The sequence below is a fragment of the Panthera onca genome, chromosome A1, assembly GCF_046562875.1.
Source record: "Panthera onca isolate mPanOnc1 chromosome A1, mPanOnc1 haplotype 2, whole genome shotgun sequence".
Taxonomy (NCBI): Eukaryota; Metazoa; Chordata; class Mammalia; order Carnivora; family Felidae; genus Panthera; species Panthera onca.
In genome coordinates, this window is record NC_138339.1 from 169,236,999 (window position 1) to 169,260,332 (window position 23,334).

The 23,334-nt window shown below is 41.6% G+C and overlaps 2 protein-coding genes across 11 annotated transcripts in view; both read left to right on the forward strand.

The window, feature by feature from the left end:
• TMTC4 (transmembrane O-mannosyltransferase targeting cadherins 4) overlaps window positions 1-11,108 on the forward strand; it is a 65,273-nt gene extending 54,165 nt beyond the window's left edge. For all 3 annotated transcript variants that reach the window (XM_060636753.2, XM_060636755.2, XM_060636756.2), the window contains exons 15-18: window positions 2,610-2,724; window positions 4,207-4,319; window positions 8,224-8,293; window positions 9,769-11,108. In XM_060636753.2, coding sequence (XP_060492736.2) covers window positions 2,610-2,724; window positions 4,207-4,319; window positions 8,224-8,293; window positions 9,769-9,917 — 447 coding nt within the window. In that variant the 3' untranslated portion in view covers window positions 9,918-11,108. The remainder of the gene's footprint in view (window positions 1-2,609; window positions 2,725-4,206; window positions 4,320-8,223; window positions 8,294-9,768) is intronic.
• A 10,570-nt stretch (window positions 11,109-21,678) lies between these two features.
• Window positions 21,679-23,334, forward strand: part of GGACT (gamma-glutamylamine cyclotransferase) — a 47,446-nt gene continuing 45,790 nt past the window's right edge. For 2 of the 8 annotated variants that reach the window (XM_078432182.2, XM_078432211.2), the window contains exon 1: window positions 21,681-21,796. The gene's annotated coding sequence lies outside the window, so the exon portion shown is untranslated. The other 6 variants (XM_078432190.2, XM_078432192.2, XR_013549791.2 and 3 more) reach the window with 5 other exon arrangements.

Consider the following 23,334-nt stretch of genomic DNA (forward strand, 5'->3'; position numbering starts at 1 on the left):
CTGCTTGACAGCTTAAAAGCATTAAGAGCTTAATCTTTAACAGCTCAACCAACACATTTATATATTGGTGAATAAGACGAACTTAATAACAAAATTTCTTTTTAAAAATCCTCTTTAGTCACTCTTTAGTAATGACAGAAATGTGTTTTGATTTCTGCACCCATATAAGAAGGGAATATAATGTAGTTTTCTTGTGAAATAGAAAATTAGGAAAAGCTGGATTATTTGGGATATGTTACTATTAGAGAATTGCAGTAATAGTGACTGGAGGCATTACTACAGACAGTTCATTCTGCAAGAACTGATTGTATGTATCACTCAGGAGCCATTTAGGAAAACAGAAGCTATGCGATTTTATTTTATTTTATTTATTTTATTTATTTTTATTTTTTAGTAATCTCTACACCCAACATGGGCTCGAACTTACAACCCGAAGATCAGGAGTCACATGCTCTTCCTAAGCCAGCCAGGCACCCCTATGCTAAGTATTTTAAATAGAGAAGATTCAGTGCAGAGAATGGGTTAGACAACTGTTGGAAGGCTGGAAGATAGAAGTGGTTAGATGACATGAACTGTGAGAGTGTAAGGAAACCCTGTAGCATTGGGGTAACAAACAAGAGGAAGTGGTGCCACCAGAATAGAAGGGCTCAGAGAGGGGGCTACCATCTCAGGAGCTACCATAATCTCAAGAACTAAGATCATGAAGAAGGACCACTGCTTCCAGCCTGGAACCATGGAGGTGGGGGGCAGGGGGTAGGGAGTGGGAGGAATTGCCCCATCAGATGCACTGCCAAGGAACAGGAGCAACAATGGGAGAGTGGGGGAAAGGGCCCCTCTTCAAGCCATCTGATATCACCTGTGACTCCTGTTGGCAGAAGCCTAACAAGGGGCCAAGTGGCAAAGGACTCTGGGAAATGCATATTGCAGAGTATAGAAGGATGGGCATAGAGCATAGAGCTAAGAGGTAAATAATGTTCTCATTGCCTGTCTACTTTCTGGATGGTAGTTCTGGCTAAGTCACCATTTTCCTTGGCTTCCCTTAAAGTGTTGTTCACTTTGTATTGATAATCTAAGAAGGGCAAAGGTTGAGACAAAATAAAAGTAAATTTTGCCTGATTCAGTTGGTTGTTATTCTTCAGTAAATAGTAATAATAATAAGAAATAATAACCTATGTGAAGAATTTTGGTGTTGTGTTAATGAAGTTATGTTGGTTTGCCTGTGTGTTAGAAAGAATGTCATCACAGATTTTGCCCAATTAACTCAAATGAATGTCACTTGCTAGAGAGAATTGACCGAGAAATCAGTGGAAACCCAGATACAGGCAATTAAATGTTGATATAATTAGCACCCTAAGTTATTTTACTTTTTGAACTTTTCACATCATTTCCTTATTTAAGGGTGAAATATTGTGACCTGAGTTTCTGAGCCTCCTGAGAAATCTGACAACATCTTTAGCAAATGGATATTTGTAAGGTTTCCATAATTAAAACTTTCTTTTTCTTGCATCATATGTCACCTGTTTACCATGTGGGTCATGAGAAAATAAAAACGTTTCTGTCCTTTAATGAAAAGACAGACTTGCCAGTAAGGAAGGAAATTGCCTTGACCTTGGATAAATTGTTACCGTGTGTAGTTTTTGTAGAGTGAAAGGAAGTTCATTCAAATAAGACATGGGCATTTGAACGGAGTTAAGGCAAGAGGTTCACCTGCTAAAAAATCCATCATTTTCTGCCTCGGAATGCTTTTATTAACTATGCAGATTGAGACCCAGGCTTTCTGTGCTGTTGTCAGTGTTAAACAACAGGCCCTCTCAAAAGAAAGCAACAGATCATTCTCTCCTTCCAAAAGGAGGCAAACAGGCTTCAAATTGCCAAGATGGGGGTGCCTGGCTGGCTCCATCAGTTAAGAGCGTGTGACTCTTGATGTCTGGGTTGTTGGTTCAAGCCCCACGTTGGATATAGAGATTACATAAAAATAACATCTTAAAAAAATTGCCAAGGTGTTTCACATTGCCGCTTAAGATTTTTCCAAGGAGTTTACTGAGTATGTCTAACACACTCATCGTTTTCTGTGTAGCTTAGATGTAGGCAGAAACCGCCTACTAGAACATTCTTCACATGGCGAATTCGTCATATGTAGCTGTTAATCACATGAAATATTTATTTACCCCTTTAAATAATACCTTATCAAAGATAGACTATGTGAAGTCTTTCTGTAAAAAGAATAATGATTCGGTTTTTAATTTTTGTCTCTCTAGTAGTCTCAAATATGATTTGACACCTGGGATCACTAAATTATGAATTATAGTTAAGAGGTTGTAGGCTTGGGAACTAGACTACCTGGTTCTCATCCCCACTCTGCCATTTCTAGATGTGTAACTTTGGGCAAATTACTTAATTTTTCTGTACCTCTGTTGTTTCATCTGTAAAATGGGGATAGTTATGTACTTCAATGAGGTATTTTGAGATTCAGCGAGTTAATACGAAAAATTAGAAGTTCTGTAATTATAAGTTAGGCTTGGTAGGGGTTTGGTTTTGGGTTTGGTTATGTCCTAGAGGAAGCAAGAACATTGGAATACTGATTTTTGGGGGCCATGCTTTGTTTCCAGTACGCAGATCTGAATCGTCATGTCGATGCGTTGAATGCGTGGAGAAACGCCACTGTGCTGAAACCAGAGCACAGTTTGGCCTGGAACAACATGATCATACTCCTTGACAATACAGGTACGGAAAGGTGAATTAAATACATTGGAGGAAATGGAGCCATGATGCGGTGCCATTGAATACTTAGGAAACAGATTAGCGTGCTTTTTCTTTCTCTAGTGTGTATTAGTTTTAAAAAAATAATATGGGGTAGTACAAAAATGTCTGTTCTTCTAGAAGACAGAGTTTCCTTTGACCTATTGAAACAGGTATGTGTGGAAAAATGACACTTTACTTGGAATTAGTGCTGAGCCAGGGGTGAAGATGGGTGCTAAGATCTCGTTTCGTCTGAAGTGTGTTATCTAGCATTGCCCGTCCCCATGCTAGAGGCACCAAAAGAGCAAAAATGGCTTCTGGGTTTACGACCTGTGAAGACCATGCTCTAAAGTTCATGGACTGTTGTCAAAGGAGATGCCCTCAAACCTACAGTCAGAGTCATGGGTTCTTCTTCTAGATAGGATGCTAACAGACTTGATGATGTGGTTCCTCAGCCCAGATCTTAGCTCGGTCAACCAGGAGTTACCCTGCTCCCCTACTTTTGAAAATCCAAGCAGCCCATAAGAAATGATAGTTTTAATTTGGCAGAATTTCAAGCTGGTGAGCCATCTAAGCAGTGCTTCTAATGAAAATACAAAATGTATACTTCGATATGATAAATACTCAGTTATTAAAGTGTTACTGTGGATACTCTTATGGTGCAGACTTGTTTTCTCCGATGTGGGTATAACTGGTATCTGGGAAAAAATTAAAACTAGGTTTTATATGCTTTTAAAGAATTTAATCAAAAGCTGTTTGTATATTATTTTAGAATTGCACTAGACTGCAGTATCTTTGCAATTTATGGGGTTGTGTGTGTGTGTGTGTGTGTGTGTGTGTGTGGTGAGTATGTATACGTGTGTTGTGCTATGTGTATGTGTGTTATCTGTGTATATGTGTGTTATGTGTATATGTGTGTGATGTGTGTGTTGTATGTTTGTATATGTGTGTGATGTGTGTGTGTTATCTATAGACATGTGTGTTATGTGTTGTGTGTGTATATGTATATGTGTATGTTGTGCTGTGTATATGTATGTAATGTGTGTGTATTGTGTGTAGGTATATGTGTGTTGTGCTGTGTGTATGTGTGTTATCTGTGCATGTGTTACATGTTGTGTATGTGTGTGTTGTGCTGTATGTGTGTTATGTGTTGTGTGTATGTATATGTTGTGTGTATGTATATGTGTGTGCTGTGCTGTATGTATGTGTCATCTGTGTATATGTGTGTTATGTGCCATGTGTGTATGTGTCTGTGTTGTGTGTATGTGTGTGTGTGCTGTGTATATGTATGTGTTATCTGTGTGTATATGTGTTCTGTGTTGTGTGTATGTGTGTGGTGTTTGTGTGTTGTGTGTATATTGCATGTGTATATGTGTGTTATGCATTCTTCATTGATTTTCTTAAGTCATGCAGTACAATGTTAACATGTTTGTTTTTTTTTTTAATTTTCCTATGTTTTCCTTGCAGGTAATTTAGCCCAAGCTGAAGCAGTTGGAAGAGAGGCGCTGGAATTAATACCTAATGATCACTCTCTGATGTTCTCGTTGGCAAATGTGCTGGGGAAGTCCCAGAAATACAAGGTGTGTAAACTGCAGGCCGTGATTTCTTGCAATTAATGCCAGCATCTGACAGAAGCCATAAATGTTACTTCTGCCCAGTTAAATTCAGAAGTAGGCAAAAACAGTGGGGGCAGTGTACCAGTGTGGCTTGGTCAAAAAGATGGATTTGCCCAAAAGATGGATTTGCACAGTCAGACTTTGTGTCCTTTCTCATCAGAATTCATCACCATTGCTCAAATGTGGGGTGGGGAGGAGAAGCCCAGAGAGGAGGCAGTGATGCCCCAGCCCCAACCCTGGCACGAAGTTGTTTGATTTTGTCCCTCGCAGGCAGGTGGGAGCTCTGATTTGTTGGTGCGGTCTTCTGCACAAAAAAATTCCAGCCCATGGGGAATGCAGGACTGGTTCTTGCCCATTTAGAGTTTTTCCTCATCTAGAGTTAAGCTGTAGGTCATCTGGAAGGCCCTGGACGTGTCTGACCAGTGGAACCAAAAGATACTAGATCCAGGCTCCCAGGACTGGCCAGGAGTGACAACTGTGAATCAGAAGGCGCACGGCGCCCTGTGGCCTGAAGGGGACTCTGTGTTCCTAACATCAGTGATCTCAGACTTCAAGCGTGCGGCTGAGAACCAGTGAGGGAGTGTATTAGATACAAATGCGCAGATTCCTCCCCACAGGATGCTGTCTCAGTCGACAGGGTGGAGTCAGGGACTGTGCACTTGCAGCTAGCATCCTGGGTTTCTAACACAGATGCTACAGAAAACACACTTTCAGATGCAGTGCCTTCATCCTCTGTGGCAGCAATTTTTTCTTTCAGAATCAGGAGCTGTATCGAATGTTGATCACACCGGGCCTAAAGGAAGTGATTCATTCATGTGTGTTCCATGTTACTTAACTTCTCCTCTGCTTATCACATACCATTATCGGCATAGTTTTCCAAAACAACAGTAAGATAGTCCATGCATGTCTCATTTTTAAATATCAGGGAGTTTGATAGCCCCGGTTAATATTTTGATGTTTCTAGATTTTGCTCCAGAGATGACTTTTTGAGGGGGTTAATTTTTATTTTTTATGGACTTACCTGTATAGAGCCAGGGAAAGAAGGCAAGTTTTGTGGTTTTCCCTTCTACCGACCTCTCCAGGCATCCCCGTCAGCCTGGGACGGGTCGGGAGTGTCCAGTGACCAGCTACAGCAAGTCATTTTCAAGATGCAGCCTATGTAACCATTGTATTGATTTTTCTATCACCCCACAGCCTATAAACTAGAACTCTATTAAGGTGACAGAACCCACAGTCCATTTGGCTTCCAGTTCATATCATTTTTTTTTCCAGATAAAGTAGAAAATACTCCATAGAGCAGAATGGAGAAATGGGTTTCCTATTTCTCTACACATTTTGCATCCTAATTGTGTAGGCCAGAGTGCTGAGCCTAAGATGAGGAAACAGAAGATGAAATCCGAAATAAGAATCTTGCAACAGTTCTGCCAAAAGGAGGGACGTGATGTTACTCCCTGAGCTGTGGTGTCAGCCACCGGGTGCTTGCTTCATATATTGTTTTAAGTTCAGGATTTGGAATTTGGATTTTCCTCTCACAATGCTGCAGAAGTGACCCCCATTGCTATTGGTCAGCTACTTCTAGCCCGTCCTTGAAGGGCACTGGGTGGGGACTCTCTGCAGAGGTGGCAAGGTGGTGGGGACTTAGGGATGGAGAGTCAGGACAGGTGTCTGCTGTCTATATAACTCACTTCGCCTAAGCCTTTGCTGTTCTGTATTATCATTAACTTGACAAATCTCATTAGTGAGCCTGGAGACTTCGTGAGGGCAGAGCCCCAAGTCCCATTTTTACAACTCCTCTGCTATCCAGCGTGCTAATGGGCATTTATTAAGTGCCCGGTTACAGCTGTGAAATGGCTGAATGCTTCCCACCTTTGGCCGTGAAACATTCAGGCTTCCAGATTCCCTCTTAAGACATTGATGTGCACAGTGATCTGTATCTGTGCACAATGCCTTGTGCCCCTGTGATTATGGGGCAGATTGTCATCTGAGCAACCCTGTTACCTAACAGCAGCCCCTGAAGCATCCTTTCATGGCCACCCCACTGTTACATAACCGAGATGGAAGCATAGAACCTCTCTTTCCTCCTGATGCCCCTTCTGTCAGTGTGCCATTTTTAAACTCGGGAACTTTGACTTATTTTTTCCTCCCCCATTACCTCACTCAGCCTCCTCACACCCCCACTTCAGGCTCTGCCTTGCCAAGAGCGGCAGCCCCCCAAGACGGTACAAGCCCTGCTCCCCTCTCTACACATGCCATCCTGAACACCACCGTGTCCTCCAAACCTGACTCTGACTCCACGTCCTCCTGAATGGTGTCCACACTCATGGGCATTTCAAAAATCCCTTAAACGAATCCAGAGTCCCCCGAGAACTCCTAACTTGCTTTTTCTCTCTCCATCAGTTGTCTCTAATTAACTCTGCTTCCTTTGCAAGTAGAGAAGCATTTTAAAGTAGATTTAGATTCCCTGGACTTCCTATTTCTCAGATTTTAGATTAAATGGTAATATTTGAAAGTCATCAGAAAGCATAGGTACTTAGAAACCACTCCAAATCTATGCAATCCATTTGGTTTCTTTTTTACCAGCATACCTAATATGTCGGGAAAACCTTACACTTCCTTGAACGAGTTTCAGCGACCATAGCTTGGAATGTAGACATTGACTCTGAGCTCCGGAAGTGCTGTTTGCTGACATCTTGTAACAATGTCTTCATTCAGTCCTTTTTGGACAACATCTCCAAAATATAAAATTTTCTCTGCCAGCTCTCTCTAAAAAGGTTGTGGCTTCAGAGCTGTTTGCCCAAATGCCCAGCCTGTTTCTCAGGAGTACCATGGGCCATCACAGGGCAAGGAAATTGGTCCTTCTACACTTTATAAAATGCACGATCCTAGATATTTTCCAGGAAGCCCACCTGGAAAATTCACAGAAGGTGCAGCTAGAAGGAGCAAACCTGTCCCCCATCCACCAACTTTAGTTGTTTAAGCTTACTGTTTGATACTCACTAAAGCATGTGTGGCCCTTCAGTAGCACAAATGCAGACGGGTATGAGTAGCTACCCCCGGCAGATGTCAGCAAAGAACAGTTCGGCATCTTTATCTCCCAGCATTATGGTAGAACGGGACCATCCAGGCAGCCATGGTCACATGATGATCAGGTAAAAAAACACTTGGCCATGCCTTTTTGCAGCCCGATTGGAAATGAGCACTATTTGGAGGAAATGCAAGTCTATACAAGAACCAGTTCACACACACCAGGGGCATTTGGTCATGGTCACATACAATCCTGCCACTGCTTACGTGACAGGTAGCTGTCTCTCCCTGCTTCTCCCTGCTTATTTTTTCCAGCTGAATGAGCCCCTTCTGGGTTGCTGAAGGGTTATGAGTCTTGGGGGGATTAAATCGGCCCCAGCTCCTACCTTGAGAATCCTAGAAATGAATTCATTGATGCTGAATGAAAATGACGCTTTTGTGGGTGTCCTCAACAGCCTAGCCCTTTCCTGGTCATTTGACTCTGGCTCATCCTCCATGCACCCTGAATCGAGCTACTTGCTTCAAGTTGCAAACTTCCAGCCACTTCTGGGAGGCAGGCGGCAAAGCTCATTAGCATATTCGTGCTCTCTGTGCAGCCACCATTGCTCTCCGTTGCCCATCTTCCCCTCACTATTGTTCTGTCCCCTTTGCCCTGTCACACACTTCCCTGATTGCCCTTCAGAACCTCTTAACAGGGTATGGCCCCGCTGGCCTTCCCAAATGTTTCTGGGAGAAGGATGCAGTGTCACAAAACAAGGACATTAAATGTTTAAAAACTGTACACAGCAAAACTATGTGTTGCTTTTGCATCATGCAATACCTTATTTTTTATATCATTCGTCAGGAATCCGAAGCTTTATTCCTCAAAGCAATTAAAGCTCATCCAAATTCTGCAAGTTACCATGGCAATTTGGGTAAGGAAAATTTTCAATTTGAATCATATCAAAAGTCCGCGTAAGTTTAAAGAAATGGGTGCATTTCTGTAATATCAATGTAGAGAAAGTAGTTTTTAACAAATCTAGCCTGCATTGGTCTTTATAATCTGGTTCTAAGATGTGGGGTTTTATTTATTTATTTATTTTGAGAGAGAGAGAGAGAGAGTGTGTGCAAGCAAAGAGGGAGGGACAGGATCCCAAGCATTCTTTGTGCTGTCAGCCCCATGTGGGGCTCAATCCCACAAACCATGAGATCATGATCTGAGTCGAGATCAAGAGTCAGATGCTTAACCGACTGAGCCACCCAGGTGCCCCTTTAAGATGTGTTTTTTTTTTTAAAGAAATTATTACATTAAAAAGGTAGCGAAATAGTAGTCCTGTGTATAAGTTATAACTGTATGACCAGACCAACACCCAAAATTCCCCACTCAGTTTATCCCCTTCTTATGATAAACTTCAAGTTTCTTTCTTTGTGTGAAAGATCCTAGAATGTTAAACACAAAATTACTTTGGAAGTTTCTGGTCTCACTTACATACTTTCCTTTATTCCCTAGAGGACCTTCCATTATAGCCTGGTCTCCACTGTGTTCTTATGTTCTCTTAGGTCTCTGCTAAAAGTGCATTTACAGGGGTGCCTGGGTGGCTCAGTCCTTTAAGTGTCTGACTTTGGCTCAGGTCATGATCTCACAGTTCATGGGTTCGAGCCACACATCAGGCTCTGTGCTGACAGCTCAGAGCCTGGAGCCTGCTTCAGATTCTGTGTCTCCCTCTCTCTCTGCCCCTTCCCCACTCACATTCTCTCTCTCTCTCTCTCAAAATGAAGAAAGATTTTTTTTAAAAAGGCTATAAAAAAAACAAAATTAAAGTGCATTTACAAATTACAATTTACATAAAACTATCATTTTATGGTCAGATCTTGATGTGAGTGCCCTTATTCCTAGCTAGCAACAAACAAGCTAGTATTTTGACAAAAGATGTAGGGGAATCGTTATTCAGATGCTGGACTTGGCGCAAGGTCGGGGCCCTGAGACATACCAGAGCCCAGCCATATCCAGCCTGACTTCCTGGAATTTTCATGGCAACTTTGAGAACCTTGATGTAATCTTACTTTCCTTCTTTATGTAATAATGTTGCTGTAAGAAGATGGGTCATATCTAGTGATCTGCAGAACCCCAGGAGTAACGGGAGGTGGTTAAACAGACAATCACCAGGGAATGTGGTTATTAAATAAAGTTGGCAGCACAAACAATGTTATTTGAAACAATGATTTTTGAAAACTGTGTGTGTGTGTGTGCATATATATATATGTGTATATATATATATATATATATATATATATATATATATATATTTTTTTTTTTTTTTTTTTTTTTTTTTTTTTTTGCACAAGTGGTTGGGAATACTGTAAGGTATTCAGAAGCATTTCCAATGAAATCCCTCTCTTGCTATTTCAGCTGTGCTTTATCATCGTTGGGGACATCTAGACTTGGCCAAAAAACACTATGAAATCTCTCTGCAGCTTGACCCCACTGCATCAGGAACTAAGGAGAATTATAGTCTATTAAGAAGAAAGCTAGAACAAAAGCAAAAGAAAGACGTCTGATCCTTTTTCCTTCATTTGTTGTTTGTGTGCATGAGGCATATCATTAATATGATATGATTGTGTTTAACCATTTAAAAGTCTTACATGTTGTTTATTTGACTGGTTTTTTTTCTATGAAAACAAAGACACGCAAAAAGATTACAGCACCAGCAGTATACTCTTCTTGAATGCTCGATGTGGTTTTTGCATTGAAATTGTATTTTTTCAGACGACTCAAATGTAAATCCTAAAATTCCAAAAATGAAATCTTTTTTTAATTAAAAAGAAAAAAAGAGAAAAAAAAAAATTAGGTGGAGCAGAATGTAAAATTAAACCTGCATATGGGGTGTGAGCCACGTTGTACAGAGACTAACACTATTAAATGTAAATTGTGAACAAGAAATCATAAATGGACTCCCACAGTTTATATAAATATCGAATATGTCTGTATATTAGAATTTTTATTTAATGACAAGAAAAAGTAAATTAAGATTTTTGTTTCTTTATCTTTTTTTAAAGATAGACTATGAATTTCCCTTGTAAGGAAATATATTTATTTGTATTTTTATGTTTTAAACAGGGCAAATAATTGAATGAAGAATGGAAATTTTAACATCTAGTATATTTATATACTTTCCCGTCATTGGAAGACACTCACTCCTGCAATCATTTTTGGATTCTCCGATTTGTGCAGCTTCATGACAAAGGAAATTATGTAGTATTCACATTCTATATAAGCTGTTGGTATTAATAGTAAATTCAAGCCATGCTTTAGGCAAAAGCAGGCAGTCAGCCTGATGTTTTTGTTTTTGTTATATCCAGTATTAAGAGGGTTACATATCTCTGTAAGTTGCTTTTTTAAGTTTTTAGCTATAAGGCAGTGTTCTGTTCGGCTTAATGGAACCACAGTCATTACTATATCCAGGAAATGCAAGAGGTAGATTTTGTCTTAAAAAGAGCCACATTTGGGGAATTTGTGGTATTTTTAAGAATTGAATTTTTTTCTTTTATTTGATCAAGATAATCCTTTTTGCTTTATTCTTCTGTATATGATGTTGACCTAATGCTTTATGCAACCTCTATAATATCTTATGCAGTAAAATTATTACACAGGCTGGTATAAAAATGTATTGCCTTCTTATTAGGTGATTTTCAAGTTTATGAACTTTGTGTCTTCCTTTCCCTTAAAATGAAATCCAAGTGACCAATTCATCCTTTTTCATATGTGGCTTCTCTTTGGTGTTAGAGACCATTTAATACAATTGTCCTCTATCCAAGTTTAGAGAATGGGATGAACAGATCCACAATGAGATGAATTTAATTCTCTACACTCACATTTTGGGGAGCAGATCTGCAATGAATTGTAATTTAGAAATTGTGACTTATGATGGTTGAGGTACATCAGGAAAGAAAGTACTGGTGTGTGACATACATCAGAAAAGGAAGTGCTGTGTTTCAAACATTTTTTAAATGGTCCCAAAATAACAGTAACAATTTATAGATCTCTTAGGGGTGGGAGCTGTCTTATTCTTATTTATGTTCCTACAGTGCTTAGCTCAACAGATAATAGATGCACTATATGCTTGTCGATCTTTGTTTTGAAAGCAAATTTCTTTCTTTATGACAGTACTTGCCTTTTGAGAGTAAAGAAAAATATTTCTTGTAAAAGCTCCTTCAGGAGTTTTTTTCCTACCAATACTAAAACTTTAGTGTCAAACCAAGACATGCACATCTGGGACCCCTGCCTACAGAAGGAATCCCCTTAGCGTCCACTGCCCCATCTCTCAGGATTTCCATTATGGCTGTCTTCTCTGCAGAGAAAACAGTCATTAATTTGATTGATACTTCAGGCAGTCTTCTGTCTCTGCAGATCTTGGAAGTGCACCATGCTGGCGCTGGCCCTTTTCTCTCCACCTTGAGGTGGCCACCCTCTGCTTCTTGGGTTTCCTTCCCAACAAGCGGGAAGTGGGAGTCTGTCATTTCCCCTCTTATTTTATTTTAATGTTTTCAGTGCTAATCACAGTAGGAGGTGGAGCGGGGGGGGGGGGGGGGGTTGTCAAAACAGACATGGGAGAAGTGTCCAGGTTGAGAAATCTGAGAGCCTGACCATCATCCTATAGCTCCCTAATGGTGAGATCACACACACACACAAAAAGGCAGTTTGTGGTTGTCCTCTGTTTGCTACATTTCTTCCCTGTTTATATTCAGCCTTCCAGTAGTCCTTAAAAGTTTCATCCTTAGGGGCACTTGAGTAGCTCAGTCAGTTAAGCATCCAACTTTGGCTCAGGGTATGATCTCAAGGTTCATGAGTTCAAGCTCCCCATTGGGCTCACTGCTGTCAACATGGAGCTCACTTCGAATCCTCTGTCTCCCTCTCTCTCTGCCCCTGCCCCACTATTTCTCTTTCAAAAGTAAACATTTAAAAAAAGTTTTGGGGTACAGGGCGCCTGGGTGGCTCAGTCGGTTGAGTGTCTGACTTTGGATCAAGTCATGATCTCACAGTTCATGGGTTTGAGCCCCGCATCGGGCTCTGTGCTGACAGCTTAGAGCCTGGAGCCTGCTTCGAATTCTGTGTCTCCCTCTCTCTCTGCTCCCCCCTGCTCATGCTCTGTCTCTCTCTCTCTCTCTCCTTCAAAAATAAATAAAAACATTTTAAAAAATTGTAAAAAATGTTTTGGGGTACCTAGGTGGCTCAGTCCATTAAGAGCCCAACTCTTGGTTTCGGTATAGGTCATGATCTCACGGTTGGTGAGTTTGAGCCCCATGTCAGGCTCTGTGCTGATGGTGTGGAACCTTCTTGGGATTCTCTCAAAATAAATAAACTTCAAAAATAAATAAATTTTAAAAGTTTCATCCTTAGACTTAGCCTACTACCTTGATGGGGCTCTCTGGGGTTCTGATTCTATCCTATTTCTTAAGCATGGTCTTTACATTTATTCTATTTCAAATGACTGACTTAAAATATCATGCAGAATAAAAGGTTGAGCCCCATAGCACAGCAGTGGACATCTATGTCTGTATTCTCATCCTTCAGCTTAGACTTTGGAGTGAGAAAACCTAGACTTGGGTCTTGGTTCTCCCACTGTGATGTCATAGGCAAGCCATTTAGCATTGCTTAAGCCCCAGTTTCTCATCTGTAAAATGGAGATAATACAGCCTCCCTCACCCTAATGAAGTACTTGGCCCAGGAGACCCTCAAAAAATGACAGATTGGAATTTTAGAGAAGGGTGTAGATTTTTGCAGCACACAGATTTGACCTTAAATACATTCATTCCCTCAGTCAACAAATCTAAGTGCCTGCTGTGTGCCAGATACTCTCCTAGGCAGAGGGAATACAGTGATGAGCAGAAGTGGATATGACCCCTTGCCTTCATGTAGGGGATAGTACAGTGAGAAGCTATAATTATCACGTAGTTATATAATTAATGATAGAAGAGGGAGACCGGATCTTGCCTGAATAGTCAGGAAGGGGTTCCCTGAGGTGGCTTTTGAACTGAGATTTGAAAGGCAGAGGGGAATAAGATCACTCTAGGTCAGTAGTTCTCACTCACAGGAGATTTTACTCACAGGGGACAGTTGGCAATGCCCAGAGATGTTTTTGGTTGTCAGAACTGATGGTGAGTGGGAGGATGTTACAATTACACATCCTACAATACACAGGACAGCCCCCACCAAAGAAAATGATCTGGCCCAAAGTGTCAGTAGTGCCAAGGTTGAGAAAACCTGGACTGCGTACATAAGAAAACCCACATGCAAAGGCCCTTCCATGAGAAAGCTAAAGTACTTGCTGAACAAAGTCCAAGGGGAAGGGGAAGGGGGAGGGGCACTTGCTGGAGCAGGTAAAAGTGACCAGGACCAGATGGTCCTTAACCATGGAACACTGCAAAGCAGGGTGGGGGGCGGGGGGCAACATGACCAGATGTCTATTTTGAAAAGATCACTTGGGCTGTCAGTGGAGACGAAATTGTAAGGAGGCAAACGAGTGAAGAGACCACTCCATGTGGCCAGGGGAGGGATGAGGGGGCTTGCTGTAGCCAAGTGGCAGTGAAGTTGGAGACATGGGAACTGACCTAAGAAATGCTTAGGAATCAATTGGTGATGGGTAGAAGGAGAGTGGGTGAGGGAATGCCTGTGTTCCCATACGGTTACACATAGAAGCCAACAGTCAGGACCTCAGACTGGTTGGAGTTTAGCTCTAGACAAGAGGAAATCAAGTCCATGCATGTAACAAGTTCCACATAGTGACAGATGTAGACACATTTGTACATTTGTATGCTTGGCCAAACCCCAGTTTGGGAATGAAAATCATCAGTAAGGCAAGCCAGAATCTTGACAGAGGCCCTGCCAAATATGGTGTCCAGCAGATGTTCGGGTCACTGGAGCCCCTTTCACTCTACAACACATTGGTCCCAATTTTGTGATTTGTATTTTGGGGCCCATCATGCATTCCCCCCACCTGACCAAGTAGCACTAAACTTACAGCTCTCCATATTCTTTATCCCCATCTGGTGAGCTTCCACCCCTAGATTTCCACACACATGTCTGTCTTTTTTGACTAGTGTGCCTCCTCTCTTAAGGGCCTCTCTCTTTCAAACAGGGTCTAGCTTTTCAAAGCCCATCTCTCTTGACTCCCATCCTACTACATTCTGAATTGCTGTCACCCATCTTAGATTGTTTTTACTCTCACATTACTACTTTTTATTTGGAGGCCATGGTCAATTCACATGCAGCTGTAAGAAATAATATAGAGATCCCAACACTCTCTACACCCAGTTTCCTCCAATGGTGACATCTTGCATGACTATAGTACAATATCACAGGCAGGAAATTGGCATTGATACATCTACCAACCTTATTCAGATTTCACCAGTTTTGTATGCACTCATTTGCATATTTAGCTCTATGACACTTTATCATGTGTAGATTTGTGTGGTCACCACAGTCAGGATATAGAACAATCCCTCTACAAGGATCTCTTGTGCTACTCTCATGTTATTATTTGTCTCAAATATTTTCTTGAGCACCAACTGTGCCTGCTGCTGGGGATACCATCGAAAGTGAAAACAAGGGGGATCCCTGCCCCCGTGGAGCTTCAGTTTACGTTATGTCTGCCTTAAGCATGGTTCCCAGCCCCCTTTCCAGGGGACTTCTCTCAGCCCACAGGCCCCTTGGTCAGGCATTTGCATCTTCTACATTTGTAGCTGTCCAAGTTCAAAATTCTCCATCAGTTGGGGAATCTGTTTTTCCTGGAGGCAATGAAATATACAATCAAGATGAATTTTCTATTTCACAGGAACAGATATTGGTTCGGTTACCTCTGCCTTCTCCTTTGAGCCCCATATTTATAGTGAAAGCTTCACCAGGCATCCACAGGAAGGGAAGAGTATATTGAGGCAGAAACTCCATTGAGGGGTCAGCCATATTGTACATGGATAAGGGGAGCACCTACCATATTGACCCAAATAGAGGGATCCCAGAGTTGAGTAACCCTGGTTTTTTAAAAAATATTTATTTTTGAGAGAGAGAGAGAGAGACAGAGCATGAGCAGGGGAGGGGCAGAGAGAGAGAGACACAATCTGAAGCAGGCTCCAGGCTCTGAGCTGTCAGCACAGAGTCTGAAGTGGGGCTCGAACGCACAAACTGCAAGATCATGACCTGAGCTGAAGTTAGACACTCAACAAACTGAGCCACCCAAGCATCCCTCAGATTTATAATTTTAGCACTACGTTCTGACTCATTTAGCAAGTACTTTAAATCTGTTACACTGTTTATCAAAACTGCCTTGAGCATCCTGCATGTCTAATAATTTTATTTTTATTTTTTTATTTTTTTATTTTGAGAGAGAAAGAGAGAGCAGGGGAAGGGCAGAGAGGGAGACAGAGAATCCCAGGCAGGCTCCTTGCATCAGTGTGGGGCCCAATACCAGACTCAAACTCATGAACCGTTGAGATCATGACCTGAGCTGAAATCAAGAATCAGATGCTTAACCGACCAAGCCACCCAGGTGCCACATAATTTTATTTTTAAATATGTGGCATTTTTCAAGGACCAACTTGGTGATCCTTTTCTGCTTCCAACTTGGTGATAAGTGTTTGAGAAAACGTTTTTCCTTGTAGATTCAAATTGCACTTTCATCTATCTTTTAAAAACAGATTTGTCTCATCAGCTACATTCCTATAACATTAATTTTGATGGCTGGACTTGAGATTTATCTTGGAGAAAATCAAAACTACTCATTTCTAGAACTTTCTGATAAAGTAAATGGATGATAGCTTTTAGAGTTTTTGTCTAGGCATCTACAGACATCAGCAAACAAGGTGATAAAGTAGAAAGAACAGAGCCCATGAGTGTGAGATTGTCCTTGGGCCAACTTCAAGGCATAAGTCATTTTTTTTTTTTTTTAAGCTTCAAGGATTCAGTTAGTTACCAACATTTCCAACCTGCCATTAGTTAGCATGAACCTGGAGTGAACCACTTAACTACTGCATGTCTCCGGTGCTTCTAATAAAAATCATGGTGGTGGTGGTTGCTACTTTGTCATTAATTTCTCCTCTACAAGATAAGAGGGTTGGGCTACACCAGTGGACTTCAAACATCCCTAGACGCTTAACCCTTTTTTCTAAAAAAAACTTAAATCTTAGGGGCGCCTGGGTGGCGCAGTCGGTTGAGCGTCCGACTTCAGCCAGGTCACGATCTCACGGTCTGTGAGTTCGAGCCCCGCGTCGGGCTCTGGGCTGATGGCTCAGAGCCTGGAGCCTGTTTCCGATTCTGTGTCTCCCTCTTTCTCTGTCCCTCCCCCGTTCATGCTCTGTCTCTCTCTGTCCCAAAAATAAATAAAAAAATTAAAAAAAACTTAAATCTTAGACAGAGGTCCATTATAAAAAGTTATAAAAGTGAGGGGTGCCTGGGTGACTCAGTCCCTTAAACGCCTGACTCTTGATCTCAGCTCAGGTCATAATCTCGCAGTTCAGGAGTTCGAGCCCCGTGTTGGGCTCTGTGCTGATGGTGCGAAGCCTGCTTGGGATTCTATCTCTCCTTCTCTCTGCCTCTCCCCTGCTTGTTCTCTCTCACTCTCTCAACAATAAATAAATAAACGTAAATAATTTTTTTAAGTTATAAAAGTGAGATGCTGTGAGTGCTGATATAAATAGTCATTAAAAAAATTGCTATGAAATGTAAGAATGTTTGAAATGCCAACACCTTTGTGGAAATAAAATGTTTTCAAGGCTTCTAGTCCTTCAAAATATTTTGAAATTAAAAAGTATCTTGGACTGAAAAAGGAAACTTCTCCTCTGCCACTCATCATGCCAAGATAGCACAGATTAGGCTAGCTGCAAAGTGAGCAGGAAACCACATTCCTCCTATGGACACACTGAAGTCAATGTCAAATACTCCCCTTCGGTGGCTGACTGCTGTTTTCTTACTGAGAAATCTTGTTCTGAAGAGCACTGACTATTAAAAAATGTTCCTATTTGGAGTGCCTGGGTGGTTCACTGTGTTAAGCGTCTGACTCATGATCTCAGCTCAGGTCTTGATCTCAGGGTTGTGACTTCAAGCCAGGTGTTGGTCTCCATGCTGGGCTTGAAGCCTACTCAAAAAAAAAAAAAAAAAAAAAAAAAAAGAGCTGCTATTTGAAATCATCAGTAAGAATGGGCAAGCAATGCAACCTCTCTATTTCATCTGTAAAGTGGAAGAAATTCTCTACCAGGTCTTTACCATACAGCACAGGAATAAGCCTCAAATATAATGTATATGAAATCTCTTCATGGGTAGAACTACATGTATGGGGCTGGTCATCAGAATCAGTCATTTTAACCACAAGGTTCAAATATAAAAGAAACTATTAGTCCAGATGACATACATTCCAGTGTATACCACCCAGCTTCCCTGTTTTAGCCCTCATGTTAAAGAGCACGGGCTGGGGCTCACCTGGATATGGGTTCAAATCTTGTCACTCTGGTTTTCTGGCAGCATGCCTTTAAGTGGGCTGTTTAGCTTCTTGGAGCCGTTTCATATGTAGAATGGAAATGATAATATCTGCTTCATACTATTGCTCAAGGGCTAAGACGAGAGAAGAGTCATACTGTGTGAGGCACATAACAGCACTCAAAATGTGTTCATTTCCTACATTGACAGCTCAAGGGAATCAAGCTACATTTAATTTTGTAATGTCTACATTTCTAGGCACCAGGTAAGCATTATTTCCCTTAAATGCAATTATTTCCTTTCCATTAAATGCAATTACTGTTTGGAGAGCAGAACCAAATTACTTGATTCTGGTTTTAGGAAGAACAATGGTAGTGATATTACATGGTCAGATATTGGTTTGTGGCCTGACAATGGTTCTTTGCAATGTAATTAGCTTCCATCATGGTGGATGGCATATTTCATTGGCCATATTACTTTTTCTGGGAGTTCTTACAACTATTCTCCTATTCATGAATAGGGATTTATTCACCAAAACTAAATAATCTTATGTATATAATCTCTTTAGTCTTGGCTTTTTATTCTTAGAAGTCCAGAAAATGGGCAAGAATAGCATAAACCATTTCAACTGCAATTCCCTTGAGAAGTCCATAGACTTTTTAGAAAATATACTGCATTTCTTTTGTGGAGAAAATGTCAACACCTTAGTTTTAAATATCTGACAGCAATGCACATCATCTTTAAAACATTAATTCTAGAAATACCAGGATTGAATTTAATGTGAATTAACATAGCTTCATGAGATTGGTTTTCTCTGTTCGTTAATTTCTTTGCCATGGGACTTGTTTAGCAGTGAGATCTGTTGTACCAAGTAAAATAACTTGACAGAATGAAAAGAAGACAAAAAAATAACCCCGCTGCTTTCAAATTTAACAACAATTTTTTTAGAGTCAGGTTTAGAAATGGAAGAAAGGAATCCAATTATTTGCATAATGCATTTTTTCTATTTTTTTTGCACACAAATTTTCTAAATTAGCCTAATTAATGGATGCTGTGTTGAACCACAAAGGCTTTTTGGTAAGTTTATATAGATTTACATAGGGAAAATGACCAAAATGTAAACTTCACTTAAATAAATATTACTGAATACCTAATTTTGTGTACCATGGTGGCAAGTGCTGGAAACTCAGACAAAGGATACAAATCTGCTCTCATGAAACTCAGTCCAGTAGGGAGTCAGTCATATAAATTAACTATTACAGGAAAGAGAGTTAGATATTGTAACAGAACAAAAAACTATAGGGCAAGGTAGACAAACTCTTTCTGTAAAAAGGCAGATGGTAGGTGTTAGGTTTTGTGGACCACACAGTCTCAGTGGCAACCAAAGACTACATGAACGAATGATCGTGACTATAAACATTGAACTGTATCGTGTAGTTTTCATATGTCATGAAGTATTCTTTTTTCTTTTTTTTTTTCAAGCATTTAAAAATGTAAAACTCATTAGTCGTGGGCCATACAAAAACAAGTGTTGGATTTAGGTTGTAGGTTATTTGGGGCCAAAGAGGATTTTTTTTTTAATTTACTAGAATAATTTGATAATATTTCAGTAGATTTTATAGTGTTATTTAGATTTCAAGCTCTTTACATAGTCTCCTCGTTCTGTTATTTATTTCATGTTATGCCTACAGTATATATATTTCACATTATACCTACAGTTTCAAGGGATGCAAATGTTTTCCTATCTGTAGTGTGGTATTTGCAATGCTGGAGGCCTGCGGGAAGGGTCACAAGGACACTGAGGCTGGACTCTTTCTCATAATACTAAGTAGCAGTGCATTTAGTCAAATATAAATATAAAGCTGGCATCTATCTTATCTCCCTTGTTAAAGTCTGGAAAACAGAGCTTGGAAATCACCTACTTGGATTTAGACAACAAAAATGGCCAAATTGCATAATTCCAATTAAAGATAATTTGTCGGTTTAAATCATTTGAGTTGATAAAGGAAACATCTGCTGAGCTTTAAACCTACGTAAATGATTTGCAGGCTTGACCCTGAGCCTGGATGATATGGGACATTATGGATGGCAAAGTAATGGACCAGAATGAGCACAGAAACAGCTGATGGTAAGCTAAGCCCTTTTCGGTGAGTGACTCACCCTACAATTTGGATGCAACGTGACAACCTCAATGAGTCCACTCTGTTCCTAAACCCACCAGAGCAGTTGGCTTGTAAAGGACTCCTGTGTAACTCACCAATACTAAACTGACAAGCCATGGACTTGTAACCAACCACTCAGTTTCCTTGAGAAACTGGGTGACTTTCACCTTTCTAAGGGCAGCCCACACCCTTCCCTTTGCTGGGCAGTTGTATTTACAGACACAATGTCCCTGTGTGTGTCCATACACAAGTAAATCCTGGGAATCTAGATTCTACTCCAGTCTACCCGAACCAGAATCTGCATTTTTAACCTAGATTTTCAGTTGATTCACATACACAATTCTGTTTGAGAAACACTGGAGCAACTCTTCACTAAATCATGATTTTCAAACTTGAAAGGCATCATAAACACTAGTTAAAATGCTAGGCCCCACGCCTAGAATTGGTGGTTCAGAAGATCTCAGGTGTGACCTAAGATTTTGCATTTCTAAATTCCTAGGTGCTCCTGATACTGCTGGGCTGAGGTCACATTTTGAAAACTACTACTTTGAACCATTTGTCTATAAGTCGTTTTTTGAGAGTTAGCTGAAGACTTCATCCCACAGAGCCTACTCTATGTTGAATCAAACTCTCCAGCCTTACCTGCCATTAAATGCAATTGAACACTCACCTTGTAACCATCTTTAATTTTCCTTCACCAGAGGAATTATGTATTCATGCATTTGGCTCATTTTCCTTTGCCAACATGATCATCCTCCCTCAAAAAGGAAAAGAATCATTCTTCATTTAAAAAAAACATTAAGATGATTACTGCTACTCTTTTAAAATGATGTTAAAAATACATGCTAGACAAGATTTTCAATATATTTTAATTCAATCATGAACTTCCCAAAACAAATCTTGGGAAGAAATCTCTTTGAAATAAATTATGGCTTATGAATCTGGTCCTAAAGAATTCTTTTGGAAATCTATATACATCCATTCAAAACACGACCACATCTATACTATTGGAATCGTTCAAATAAAAATCAAATTGTAGTAAGATTTCAACTAGTCCACATACATGAGAAAGTGGAAGGGGCAGAAAATGATTAAGGGGGTTACTGCTATTCCAATAACTACTTATGTATTTGTGTTTTTGGGGAGAGGTGACAGAAGTGGCCCTCTATCTCTGTGCTCTTGTCACCTGGGTCCCCAAAGTAGCATTGCTTCAACCCAGAATGAACAAAATCTCTAGAGAAAAATTCTCCTTCAGCTTTTGGTCTTCACTCTTCTAATTTCTGGGCCTCAAGTTTAGTTCTAGGAGCCAGAGGACAGAAGGGAAGTCATTTCTTTCACTATCTCCTACACCCACTGTTTTATTTTAAAAGGGAGAATTGGTATCAAGACTATATGATTATCTGCATTCAGTATGGTACCAGCGCCGAGTGTGGATGCTCCAGTGTGAGGCTTTGGTGATGTGTCCATGCGTCCTCCAGGAGGCATTCCCCGGTGTGGGCTCATTTCTGTGTGTGTAGCTGTCGTGTGTCCCCAAGTGCGTCTGGGTCCCACACAGACTCAAGCCGGATACGAGGTCCCGGGCGGGACGGGTTAGGACATTAGCGTCCGCGGCGGGGCGCCCAAGGTGTGCACGGCGGCGTGGGTCCCGGCGCGTGCCCAGGTGTGGGCGGGGTCGGAGCGGGCGGGTACCGCGTCCCGCCTCCAGGGGGCGCCGCCGGGGGCGGCCTCCTGGGGCTGCGGCGCCAGTCTCGCCGGGGATTTCCGCTCGCTGCCTGGTCCGCTCTCCCCGACGGCGCCGCGCTCTGCGGCAGGTGAGGCGCTGGAAGCGGGGCGAGTCGGGGCTCCTGTCTCCGCTCCCTCCGCGCGGGGGCTCTGGGGACTCGGGCGTCGCTCCCTGCGGGGCGCGTTGCGTCCGGGCCGAGTGCGGTGCCCGCGGCAGCCGGGGACGGGGAGGGGAGGCCGGGGACCGAGCGTGGCCGTGAAGGAGCCACGGGCGGCCTGCGGGACCAGCCGGCGAGGAGGGGACATCGGGCCGCGAAACGCGCTCGCAGAGCCGCTGCGCGCGGCGTGACGCGGGTGCCCCCATCAGAGTGGGCGAGGGCGGGAAAAGTTAGGGACTGCCTGCAGGTGTGGACGCTGCCGGTTCCTAATAAGCAAAGAGCGATGATTATCCCGGAGGTCGTTTGAAAAGGATCGCTCAGGTGAACGAAGGTAGCTGTGTTCAAAAATGCTGCTTTTAATTTCACAGGTTCCTGTTTGTGAGGAAACTGAAAGCTGCCAGAGCAATCTGAAAACTTCTGGCATTTGTCAGTTGATGACCTTAGGTTTCTTTGGAGCTGTTAGTGACACATGTGAATCTCAGGGAGGAATTTCTCCTGCTCCCTTGATTCCGAAGTCTGGCTTATTGCTATTTCACTGTATTGGCCAGAAATAACTCCGTAACTGCCCTTGAAACCCTGTATAGGCGCGTGGTTAAAAAAAACCCCAAAAAACAAAAAACAACATACCTTCTTGACTCCAAGCTTGCTTTGTTAATATTGAACTGATCACAAAACTCCTGAGACTTGCAGCCACTTTTTAAAAAGCAGATACTTCGTTTTGCCACCTGTCCTAGGGAGAAATCACGTGTTAAAAACTAAAGGACATCTCTAAATATGTTGGGTTGACCTATATGAGGTGTAGGTCGCACACCGTCAGTCCGTCTGTACTTTTTCCTATAACTGAAGACGGTTCTCCCCGGTCTCATTCACTTTATTGAAATGCTAATATGGGGAGCTCCTGCAGTTTGCCCTTATTTTCCCAAAATGCCTTGTTTTCCTGAACTGGCTCCCCAGAGAAGCTAGAAGTTCCTGAATAAGCAGACTACCCTGGTAGAGAGTATTTGTATTTCAAAAGCCGAGTTTGTGAGGTTAAATTAATTTCTAATTGGTGGATTTTTGTTCGGAGATGTTTTGGACTAATTGACCTTGCTCACGAGGGTCTTAACTGTTAGCACCAGACCTAGAGAGAGAGGGACTCCGTGTAAGAAGGGGTGAAGGGGGGGGGGGGGGGGACACGTGCCTGAAGAGAAGACTCTACTTTTTTCTTTTTTTATTAAAGCAAATGCAAAAGCAGAGGGATAGTACAGTGAACTTCCACATATCTATCAAATAGATTGGACAGTTTGTTAAAGCAGTTTCTTTGGCCACATCTGCTTCATCTTCTTTGTTGTCGGAAGCAGTTTCAATTCCAGACACCGTATCAGGTCACCCTTAAATAGTGCATTATGCGCTTCCAACAAAAGGGCTTTTTCCTGTATAACCTTAACACCGTTGTCACCTCCTGATCATATTGGCAATAATTCCACAAT